This window comes from Lottia gigantea, assembly GCF_000327385.1.
Source record: "Lottia gigantea unplaced genomic scaffold LOTGIsca_206, whole genome shotgun sequence".
Taxonomy (NCBI): Eukaryota; Metazoa; Mollusca; class Gastropoda; family Lottiidae; genus Lottia; species Lottia gigantea.
Window position 1 is genome coordinate 202,446 of NW_008708434.1, and position 12,550 is coordinate 214,995.

Genomic DNA, 12,550 nt, shown 5'->3' on the forward strand with positions numbered 1-12,550 from the left:
TCTCTCTCACTTGAGGCTTTCTTAACTTTGTAAGTGACTTGGAGCCTTCTGTGTCTTCTATTTGTAACATTCAATCCATTTTTCAATCAGGTTTTTGGAAGTTAGCGTTATTATATGATTATAGCTAAGTACACCACCACCTCTCCAAGTCCCACCCCAAGTCCCACCCCAACCCAAATAATTTGGTACCCCTGCCCAATGTTACAGGTTTAGATGGTAAAAATAACATTGAGAAACTTCAGACTGATGTTATAGTTGAAGAATGTATTCAGATTCGAGAAGATCAATTCAACGCTCATTTTGAAAAGGATGAAACTATCAAGGTACCAGTAGAAATTTTTTTATTGAATTTTTTGTTTTTTTGATAGAATTTCTATTTTTTTAAAATGTTGATGGATTTTCCATTTGCCCTCTAGGTCACTAGATAATTCCATGTTGTTTTGAGAGACAATTATGATAAAGAGTGTCACCAGCATCATTTCAACTCCTCTGAAACCATATCTGAAACCTAGTAGATTAACAGAGTTACATCCCTTTATGAATTAGACCGTTATCTGTAGTTATCTCCCTTTACAATGCTATACTATATCGTTTATTTCCAGGCAGAAAAACAGAAGAAACTGACGGAAACGACTCTTCCAAAAATTCTGGGTTTTATTGAGAAAGCTTTAAGTGAAAATGCTCGTGGTAATGGTTTTGTTGTGGGCAACCAGGTAGGTTACTGATAATTATCTTCTGGTATTTTGAGATTCTGACTCCACGTTTCTGAAAGGGTACAGACCCGCAGACCAGGGGTTCTTCGCTGTTAAAGTACCCTCGCACCACAGCGATCACCAGTGTATGGGGTAAATAACAATAGCAGTAATAAGTTTCAAACATAACTCTCATACAACTATTTAGGCGCTGGATATGTCACAGTGCTTATTGATCTGTCGAATGAAATAGATGGGTTTGGACATCCCTTGAAATATTTCATTTAACCACGATACTTTTACAGCTTCACAATGTGAATATATTACGAACTCTGTCTAATACCTTGACATCTTTAGATCCTTTTATTGTATCACAGAAGTTTGTAAATGCAGCGATTCGATTAGATTTTACGCTACCGAGTACAGTTAAGAGTCCTAGACTGAAAGTCTGTAAACCATAACTCTGCTGTGATACAAAGTATATGCCTATTCATGTCAAGGTATGAGATAGTACCTTGGTATTGTGAAGATGATGGCAGAAGAACATACATTGTCTTCCCATTATCCATTAACCCTTTAAAATATTGAACTGAATATTAGATAGCAATCCTCCATTAATTCCCTTTTTTGAGAAATAAGTAAGTAGCTAGACTTCATCCATTTTATTTTCATCATTTCAGTTAACATGGGCCGACCTGGCTTTAATTGATACGATGGAACGTCTCCCTGACTTACTCGCCAAATACCCCAAAATATCAGCCCACAAAAAACTGGTGGAAGGTTTACCTAAACTAGCAGCCTACATCAACAAGAGACCAAAAACTGACCTTTAATGCACTTAAAAGAAAAAAGGGTGGACTAGCCAATAGAACTAATACCTTGTCACTCATCAGATTAGAAACTAGACACCTAGTTCATGTACAATAAATTAAAAACGAAGTGCCCACATCAATAAGAGATTAAAGACTGAACTTGAAAGAAATATAATATACCACTTTTCTGGATATAATCTGGCATCTCGTTCATCTACAATTAATTAACAACGCCTGTTCAAGTAATTGCAAGCGAACTAAAAGCAACATTTTAATTCTATGTAGTGACACAAAGCACATGCACATTCACCCACTCACTTACATTTAATGATAGCATATTAAAGAATTTCAATTATATTTCGATGTAAATAAATCTTAAATAGCTTCTGTTGTTATTTTTGGTTCACTTTCCACCCCTATTGATAGTTCACAGACGTCATTTCCCGTTACATGTAGCAAACAACAAGTAAATATTTTGGATTATAGACATGATAGTTTAGAACAATGTTGGCTCACTGCTATCTACTAGCTAGTTGGACACGGTAGTTCAGATCAATGGTGGCTCACTACTATCGTGTTACAATCTACTAGCTAGTTGGACACGGTAGTTTAGAACAATGGTGTCTACCTGCTATCGTGCTACAATCTGCTAGTTGGACTCAATGGTGGATCGCTGCTTTCTTGTTTAAATTAAACAACTATTTAGGCGCTGGATATGTCACAGTGCTTATTGATCTGTCGAATGAAATAGATGGGTTTGGACATCCCTTGAAATATTTCATTTAACCACGATACTTTTACAGCTTCACAATGTGAATATATTACGAACTCTGTCTAATACCTTGACATCTTTAGATCCTTTTATTGTATCACAGAAGTTTGTAAATGCAGCGATTCGATTAGATTTTACGCTACCGAGTACAGTTAAGAGTCCTAGACTGAAAGTCTGTAAACCATAACTCTGCTGTGATACAAAGTATGTGCCTATTCATGTCAAGGTATGAGATAGTACCTTGGTATTGTGAAGATGATGGCAGTAGAACATACATTGTCTTCCCATTATCCATTAACCCTTTAAAATATTGAACTGAATATTAGATAGCAATCCTCCATTAATTCCCTTTTTTGAGAAATAAGTAAGTAGCTAGACTTCATCCATTTTATTTTCATCATTTCAGTTAACATGGGCCGACCTGGCTTTAATTGATACGATGGAACGTCTCCCTGACTTACTCGCCAAATACCCCAAAATATCAGCCCACAAAAAACTGGTGGAAGGTTTACCTAAACTAGCAGCCTACATCAACAAGAGACCAAAAACTGACCTTTAAGGCACTTAAAAGAAAAAAGGGTGGACTAGCCAATAGAACTAATACCTTGTCACTCATCAGATTAGAAACTAGACACCTAGTTCATGTACAATAAATTAAAAACGAAGTGCCCACATCAATAAGAGATTAAAGACTGAACTTGAAAGAAATATAATATACCACTTTTCTGGATATAATCTGGCATCTCGTTCATCTAATTAACAACGAAATGCGAAGTGATTGCAGTTAATCGTATTTCCCAGACGACCGTTTAATCATTATCTTGAGCAAACAGCTCAAGGATCTGCATAACCGGTATAATGACATTTCGACATTGGTTATAGCCTGTTCAAGTAATTGCAAGCGAACTAAAAGCAACATTTTAATTCTATGTAGTGACACAAAGCACATGCACATTCACCCACTCACTTACATTTAATGATAGCATATTAAAGAATTTCAATTATATTTCGATGTAAATAAATCTTAAATAGCTTCTGTTGTTATTTTTGGTTCACTTTCCACCCCTATTGATAGTTCACAGACGTCATTTCCCGTTACATGTAGCAAACAACAAGTAAATATTTTGGATTATAGACATGATAGTTTAGAACAATGTTGGCTCACTGCTATCTACTAGCTAGTTGGACACGGTAGTTCAGATCAATGGTGGCTCACTACTATCGTGTTACAATCTACTAGCTAGTTGGACACGGTAGTTTAGAACAATGGTGTCTACCTGCTATCGTGCTACAATCTGCTAGTTGGACTCAATGGTGGATCGCTGCTTTCTTGTTTAAATTAAACAACTATTTAGGCGCTGGATATGTCACAGTGCTTATTGATCTGTCGAATGAAATAGATGGGTTTGGACATCCCTTGAAATATTTCATTTAACCACGATACTTTTACAGCTTCACAATGTGAATATATTACGAACTCTGTCTAATACCTTGACATCTTTAGATCCTTTTATTGTATCACAGAAGTTTGTAAATGCAGCGATTCGATTAGATTTTACGCTACCGAGTACAGTTAAGAGTCCTAGACTGAAAGTCTGTAAACCATAACTCTGCTGTGATACAAAGTATGTGCCTATTCATGTCAAGGTATGAGATAGTACCTTGGTATTGTGAAGATGATGGCAGTAGAACATACATTGTCTTCCCATTATCCATTAACCCTTTAAAATATTGAACTGAATATTAGATAGCAATCCTCCATTAATTCCCTTTTTTTAGAAATAAGTAAGTAGCTAGACTTCATCCATTTTATTTTCATCATTTCAGTTAACATGGGCCGACCTGGCTTTAATTGATACGATGGAACGTCTCCCTGACTTACTCGCCAAATACCCCAAAATATCAGCCCACAAAAAACTGGTGGAAGGTTTACCTAAACTAGCAGCCTACATCAACAAGAGACCAAAAACTGACCTTTAAGGCACTTAAAAGAAAAAAGGGTGGACTAGCCAATAGAACTAATACCTTGTCACTCATCAGATTAGAAACTAGACACCTAGTTCATGTACAATAAATTAAAAACGAAGTGCCCACATCAATAAGAGATTAAAGACTGAACTTGAAAGAAATATAATATACCACTTTTCTGGATATAATCTGGCATCTCGTTCATCTAATTAAACAACGAAATGCGAAGTGATTGCAGTTAATCGTATTTCCCAGACGACCGTTTAATCATTATCTTGAGCAAACAGCTCAAGGATCTGCATAACCGGTATAATGACATTTCGACATTGGTTATAGCCTGTTCAAGTAATTGCAAGCGAACTAAAAGCAACATTTTAATTCTATGTAGTGACACAAAGCACATGCACATTCACCCACTCACTTACATTTAATGATAGCATATTAAAGAATTTCAATTATATTTCGATGTAAATAAATCTTAAATAGCTTCTGTTGTTATTTTTGGTTCACTTTCCACCCCTATTGATAGTTCACAGACGTCATTTCCCGTTACATGTAGCAAACAACAAGTAAATATTTTGGATTATAGACATGATAGTTTAGAACAATGTTGGCTCACTGCTATCTACTAGCTAGTTGGACACGGTAGTTCAGATCAATGGTGGCTCACTACTATCGTGTTACAATCTACTAGCTAGTTGGACACGGTAGTTTAGAACAATGGTGTCTCCCTGCTATCGTGCTACAATCTGCTAGTTGGACTCAATGGTGGATCGCTGCTTTCTTGTTTAAATCTGTTAGCTAGTTGGAAATGATAGTTTAGATCAATGGTGGTTCACTGCTATCATGTCACAATCTATTGGATGCGACAGTTTGGAACACTCTAGTCCCATTCTGTCTACAGAAAACTGTCATTGTACCAAACAATCTACTAGCTAGTTAGACATGATAGTTTGGTATACTCTAGTCCCATTCTGACAACAGAAAACTGTCATTGTATCAAACAATCTACTAGCTAGTTGGACATGATAGTTTGGTATACTCTAGTCTCATTCTAACTACAGAAAACTGTCATTGTACCAAACAATCTGCTAGCTAGTTGGACATGATAGTTTGGTATGTTCTAGTCTCATTCTGACTACAGAAAACTGTCATTGTATCAAACAATCTACTAGCTAGTTAGACACGATAGTTTGGTATGTTCTAGTCCCATTCTGACCACAGAAAACTGTCATTGTATCAAACAATCTACTAGCTAGTTAGACATGATAGTTTGGTATGTTCTAGTCCCATTCTGACTACAGAAAACTGTCATTGTATCAAACAATTTACTAGCTAGTTGGACATGATAGTTTGGTATACTCTAGTCTCATTCTTACTACAGAAAACTGTCATTGTACCAATCAATCTACTAGCTAGTTGGACATGATAGTTTGGTATACTCTAGTCTCATTCTGACCACAGAAAACTGTCATTGTATCAAACAATTTACTAGCTAATTGGACATGATAGTTTGGTATACTCTAGTCTCATTCTAACTACAGAAAACTGTCATTGTACCAAACAATCTGCTAGCTAGTTGGATATGATAGTTTGGTATGTTCTAGTCTCATTCTGACTACAGAAAACTGTCATTGTATCAAACAATCTACTAGCTAGTTAGACACGATAGTTTGGTATGTTCTAGTCCCATTCTGACCACAGAAAACTGTCATTGTATCAAACAATCTACTAGCTAGTTAGACATGATAGTTTGGTATGTTCTAATCCCATTCTGACTACAGAAAACTGTCACTGTATCAAACAATCTACTAGCTAGTTAGACACGATAGTTTGGTATGTTCTAGTCCCATTCTGACCACAGAAAACTGTCATTGTATCAAGCAATCCGGTAGCTAGTTAGACACGATAGTTTGGTATGTTCTAGTCTCATTCTGACCACAGAAAACTGTCATTGTACCAATCAATCTACTAGCTAGTTAGACACGATAGTCTGGTATACTCTAGTCTCATTCTGACCACAGCAAACTTTAATTGTACCAATCAATCTACTAGCTAGTTAGACATGATAGTTTGGTATACTCTAGTCTCATTCTGACCACAGAAAACTGTCATTGTATCAAACAATCTACTAGCTAGTTAGACACGATAGTTTGGTATACTCTAATCCCATTCTGACTACAGAAAACTGTCATTGTACCAAACAATCTACTAGCTAGTTAGACACGATAGTTTGGTATACTCTAGTCTCATTCTGACCACAGAAAACTGTCATTGTATCAAACAATCTACTAGCTAGTTAGACACGATAGTTTGGTATACTCTAATCCCATTCTGACTACAGAAAACTGTCATTGTACCAAACAATCTACTAGCTAGTTAGACATGTTAGTTTGGTATACTCTAGTCCCATTCTAACAACAGAAAACTGTCATTGTACCAAACAATCTACTAGCTAGTTAGATACGATAGTTTGGTATACTCTAGTCCCATTCTAACAACAGAAAACTGTCATTGTACCAAACAATCTACTAGCTAGTTAGACATGATAGTTTGGTATACTCTAGTCCCATTCTAAAAACAGAAAACTGTCATTGTACCACACAATCTACTAGCTAGTTAGACATGATAGTTTGGTATACTCTAGTCTCATTCTGACAACAGAAAACTGTCATTGTATCAAACAATCTACTAGCTAGTTAGACATGATAGTTTGGTATACTCTAGTCTCATTCTGACCACAGAAAACTGTCATTGTATCAAACAATCTACTAGCTAGTTAGACACGATAGTTTGGTATACTCTAATCCCATTCTGACTACAGAAAACTGTCATTGTACCAAACAATCTACTAGCTAGTTAGACATGATAGTTTGATATACTCTATTCTCATTCTGACCACAGAAAACTGTCATTGTATCAAACAATCTACTAGCTAGTTAGACATGATAGTTTGGTATACTCTAATCCCATTCTGACCACAGAAAACTGTCATTGTATCAAACAATCTACTAACTAGTTAGACATGATAGTTTGGTATGCTGATGATATAAATAATCTGTTTGTTTGTTAAATATGAAATATTGTGTCTAGTCTGAGGTCAATAACAGTTATGTGTAGTAAGATTGATCTTGTTGTAGTCTATAGTTTGGCGATGCAGCATTAGTTGTTTTTTTTATATAAAACTTTAAATAGAGAGTGTCGTTATATCGTTGATTATTTTATCTATTACTACATCAATACTTAATTACGTCTACCATGGAAAAACCCTAAAAAAACCATTTTAAATATATACCTGAGCTAACATTCTATTATACTACTTTATACCTCGCAATAACCACGATATAAACTACAATAAGGTAAGAGACTGAAAATTCAATTCTCAGTCCATTGATCTGTCTTGTAGATTTTATCAGAAAGGAAGGAATACGGATTAAAAGGGTGCGAATAGAAAGGACACATTTTCCGCAGACACGGTGTCGGCTGCGTAGTGGGATTATCGATATATACGGTAGGGTACAGCGATTTTTTTCAAGTTGAGGTCCATTTGCTATGATTTGGAACTGAGCATCTGTTTATTATAGCTTCATTACATATAATTGCACATGCTTTCTGTGCAGAATGGTGGCGAGACAAATGCGGCATATTTTTAAATTTATAATCAGCCCCGATAGAGAGCCCATGCCAATGCAGCCGCCCTCCTTGGCACAGGCTGGCTGGGTTACCGGCCTGTTTATAATGTGCATGGAAATATCATAATAATGCATAATAATTGTATTGTCATGTAGGATGTGCACACTGTAAATTTAAGCCTCATTTATTTCTATTTTCTGTCGTCTTTATCTACAACATGAAATTTAGAAATATATTCATAAACATATCGCTTGACTTAATTTAATACTTGAAAAACATGTGTAATGTATAATCCTATATCACTTGTCGCTCAGTAGACCGATTACATCTATATGATTTAAAATATTAAATTTGAGATGATAGAAAAATTATCCGTTATAATAACTCTAGAATTTGAATCATCTTGTTACTTAAAAATTCACGCTATGTGATCTTCAGATAATTCTAGTGATTATATTGTAGGTACAGGAACAGTCACGCCCGAATACGAATTCAATTTGGCAAGTCTCGGAAGTTTCTGTAAAGCTGAACCCGTCTCGGTACAAACGACCTATTGTGAAAGTTACTCTAATCGCTCATCAATAATTTCACGTTAATGAGTGGCGACTATTTTTAACAACACTGTTTAAATATTGTCGCGTGATCTCGTGTTTCTAGTAATTTAGATATCAGAGACTGGTCGTTCATGACTACAGGTCTTTGTAAACAAAGTCAATGAAAACAAAACATCCGTAATATATGTATTCAAACTGATAATAAAATGTATTATTGGTGAAACAATAGCAATTAATGCATCGATAATTTTTCAGAGTTATCTTCTAAAGGCTCTAATTTATGGACTATTTCTAGGTCGCAATATTACTTTCACTAGACAAATCACAGTTAAATACCGGAAATAAAGAGTCTCGCCCAAGAAGACACAATTGAATTGACCATTCATTACCGAGTCAGATTCAATGTACGGAAACTAGCAAGTTATATATTCTGAAGGGTAATGGTGTACAGTTTGTATTTGGTTGAAGTAATGGAATTGATCGGTTGTCAGAATTTTTAAGGGGGGGGGGGATTTTTTGTTTTGGTGCTCTGGGATGGTATTTTTCCTCTCCTTCACAAAATAAGCGAAAAATCAAGAATTAACACTATAAAAAAGGCCTGTTATATTCACCACCCCTAGGAGGTCTCCCTTCAATTTCTTTAACACTTTTGATCTGAAGTTTCAGAAAGATGGACTGCATAGATGGTGCCCTGGCTTATACCAATTTGAAAATTGACTGGGTTTCTACTGGGCAGAAGTTTGAAGTATCATGCGATCTAGTTATTACAGTTGGTTTCCTGAAAAACCTGATTCAAGACAAGACTGGTATTCCACCCAACAACCAGAAATTGAAATACCAAGACGAAACATTGGCTGACCATAGGAAATTGTCAGACTACGGTATTCAGCATATGTCCACGGTCAAATTGAATTTCGATGGAGGGATGGAGGGACGTTAGATGTGATTTTTACACAGCCACATGATGATGTCATTGTGCGTTGAAAATAGAACAAATATTTTGTTAACTTTTTAAACTTGTGTATATTGTAAAGATTCAAAATATGTTTTCCAGCCATTGTATCATTTGTATCATCATGATGAATGTCATTTGAGACCAAATCTAACATAACATTTTTGAAGTTTTTTATCATTGAGTTCTTAGATGAAATAACTTCAGCCGACAAATGTCAAAATAGCTATCAAAGGCTGGAATATAGAGAGAGGAAGAACTTCTCCCCTCCCCCAAATATTAGCTATTAGGCCAGCGACCGACCATATATCTGGCAACCACCCATAAAACAACAAAAAATAAATAAAAGATAAATTCGTTGGAAAAGGTCGGGCAAACTAGACTTCTACTAGCTAGTTGGACAACATAGTTTGGTGTTCCCTAGTCCCATTGTGATGACAGAAAACTGTCATTGTACCAAACAATCTACTAGCTAGTTAGACATGATAGTTTGGTGTACTCTAGTCCCATTCTTACCACAGAAAACTGTCATCATACCAAGCAATCTACTAGCTAGTTAGACACGGCAGTTTGGTATACTCTAATCCCATTCTGACCACAGAAAACTGTCATTGTACCAAACAATTTACTAGCTAGTTAGACACGATAGTTTGGTATACTCTAATCCCATTCTGACCACACCACAGAAAACTGTCATTGTACCAAACAATCTACTAGCTAGTTAGACACGATAGTTTGGTATGCTCTAATCCCATTCTGACCACAGAAAGCTGTCATTGTACCAAACAATCTACTAGCTAGTTAGACACGATAGTTTGGTATACTCTAATCCCATTCGGATCACAGAAAACTGTCATTGTACCACACAATCTACTAGCTAGTTAGACACGATAGTTTGGTATGCTCTAATCCCATTCTGACCACAGAAAGCTGTCATTGTACCACACAATCTACTAGCTAGTTAGACACGATAGTTTGGTATGCTCTAATCCCATTCTGACCACAGAAAACTGTCATTGTACCACACAATCTACTAGCTAGTTAGACACGATAGTTTGGTCTGCTCTAATCCCATTCGGACAACAGAAAACTGTCATTGTACCACACAATCTACTAGCTAGTTAGACACTATAGTTTGGTATACTCTAATCCCATTCTGACCACAGAAAACTGTCATTGTACCACACAATCTACTAGCTAGTTAGACACGATAGTTTGGTATACTCCAATCCCATTCTGACCACAGAAAACTGTCATTGTATCACACAATCTACTAGCTAGTTAGATACGATAGTTTGGTATGCTCTAATGCCATTCGGATCACAGAAAACTGTCATTGTACCACACAATCTACTAGCTAGTTAGACACGATAGTTTGGTATGCTCTAATCCCATTCTGACCACAGAAAACTGTCATTGTAAATTGAGTAGAATGTATTATAATGTAGGAATATAAAATCCCACACGATACTTAAAAAAAGGTATATACAATTTAGTAAAGTGTATTAGGTGTGAGAAAGGAGGTGTTTATATATAATTATGTTATTTCGTGAAGAGTGAATAGTTGTGATAAATAGGAGTAATAATTTATTTACGTGTCACACAGCAAAATACAAAATAAAATACACAGTATAATAAAAAAAATGAGTATTATGAAATAACTTTTAGTTAGTGTTATCAGCAGAACAACCGTTATGTAGATCAAGAATAATTGTTCTCCTCGGTTATGAAACTACTGGTAATGCAACCGGTAGTAGGCAAATTAGACTCTTTCCACTTGTTCTTTGTCCTCACTCTACAGGTGCTCCATTTTCAAATCGGTACAGGATTTCATATTTTTCAGTGAATTCAAAGAGACAAAGTTAATTAACTTTGAAACCAATTTTCGTTAACGTTTTCGAAGTCGTAGGGCTGTAGATCCTTAGAGACCCCCAGTCCGTCGCTGCTTTTAGCAGCTACTCAGGTCAATTTGAAAGGTTTTATTGACGTCCCGTGAAAGCTATAAAGATCTTTCGATTTTTTTCCCAGCATGGCGGCTCGAAAACTGAAACTACTTCTTGATATAATCAGAACGCTACACTTGGACAGTATGATTTGATCAATTATTGAAGTTTCGAACCCAAGGCAGTCCGCGTCCAGTCCTTTTTGTCTGTCAATGTGTAGGATTTTTCCCTCGGAATCGAAATAACGCTTCGTGAATCGCCGTCGTGCTGAATCTCGAACTTCGATATTGTCAGTTGCGACAAATAATGTATTGGCTTTGTTAAATTTTTCCATAAAATCCCAAAGTTTAGGCACACTGGTTAACTTATTCCTCGCTGGATCGTTCGGTAAATTTTTACTCTTTCCGATCCGGACATGCGCACAAGTCATATTCTCGGGCAAAGCGAGCGTTTTTAAATGGTTGATCACGTGACGTGATGGTTTCATCAAAGATTCCCAAATTAGTTTAAAAATTTGTTTTCGTGTCGTCCCACCTTTTAGATATGGGGGTAATTTATGCCGGATACGACGATAAATGTAATCATTTCCAGGGGCATTAGTTCTTAAATAAATCACCTCGGTAGTGTCGTTTGACAAATTCATGCCTCCTAAACCAACGGAGTTGATGAGTTTCTGTGGTTTCCCGATCAGGTCACTTTCAGGAATAATCCAATTGTATTTATTTGGAATAAAAAATTGTCGAACATCACAAGGTGTAGACATAACGATTCCAAATTTTCTATCCAACTGAATCGCAGCCATGAAGGCGTAAGCTATTCCCCGCTGTCGATCACCGAAACCACCACAATATCGTTTACTATCACAGAGGTAGATCAAATATTTTGTTGGTTTGGTTATTTTCACCACCACTGACTGTGTCGTGTTATTTACTGATGGTTTTGGTTGTTTTTTAGATGCTGCTGTAATATCCTTTGTTTTTAATTCAAAAAAAGACTTGTTTTTGACATTGGTCTTGACATTGGACTTGACATTGGACAGAGTCTTGATATCCGACTTGTTGTTAGACTTGGTATTGGACCTGTCGTCAACATTAGTCTTGACATTTGACTTGACATTAGTCTTGAAATCGTTGGACTTGAATTTGTCTTTGTCATTGGAATTGTCGGTGGACTTGACATTGGACAGGGTCCTAATATCGGTATTGACATTGGTCTTGACTTGGA

General features: G+C 36.2%; 3 protein-coding genes across 3 annotated transcripts in view; 2 read left to right on the forward strand and 1 right to left on the reverse strand.

The window, feature by feature from the left end:
* Positions 1-3,312, forward strand: part of LOTGIDRAFT_239205 (hypothetical protein) — a gene marked incomplete at its 5' end in the record, with an annotated part of 4,819 nt that extends 1,507 nt beyond the window's left edge. Inside the window, 4 exons of the mRNA XM_009053971.1 lie at positions 208-323; positions 603-713; positions 1,373-1,728; positions 3,033-3,312. Of these exons, the coding sequence (XP_009052219.1) occupies positions 208-323; positions 603-713; positions 1,373-1,525 (380 nt within the window). The 3' untranslated portion in view covers positions 1,526-1,728; positions 3,033-3,312. The remainder of the gene's footprint in view (positions 1-207; positions 324-602; positions 714-1,372; positions 1,729-3,032) is intronic.
* Positions 3,313-9,158: 5,846 nt separating this feature from the next.
* LOTGIDRAFT_60211 (hypothetical protein) lies at positions 9,159-9,341 on the forward strand (the record flags this gene model as incomplete). Its single annotated transcript, XM_009053954.1, has 1 exon — positions 9,159-9,341. A coding segment is annotated over one exon (183 nt), but the record flags the coding sequence as incomplete, so codon positions are not given.
* A 2,001-nt stretch (positions 9,342-11,342) lies between these two features.
* LOTGIDRAFT_174631 (hypothetical protein) overlaps positions 11,343-12,550 on the reverse strand; it is a gene marked incomplete at both ends in the record, with an annotated part of 5,299 nt that continues 4,091 nt past the window's right edge. Inside the window, one exon of the mRNA XM_009053972.1 lies at positions 11,343-12,405. Within this exon, the coding sequence (XP_009052220.1) occupies positions 11,343-12,405 (1,063 nt within the window). The remainder of the gene's footprint in view (positions 12,406-12,550) is intronic.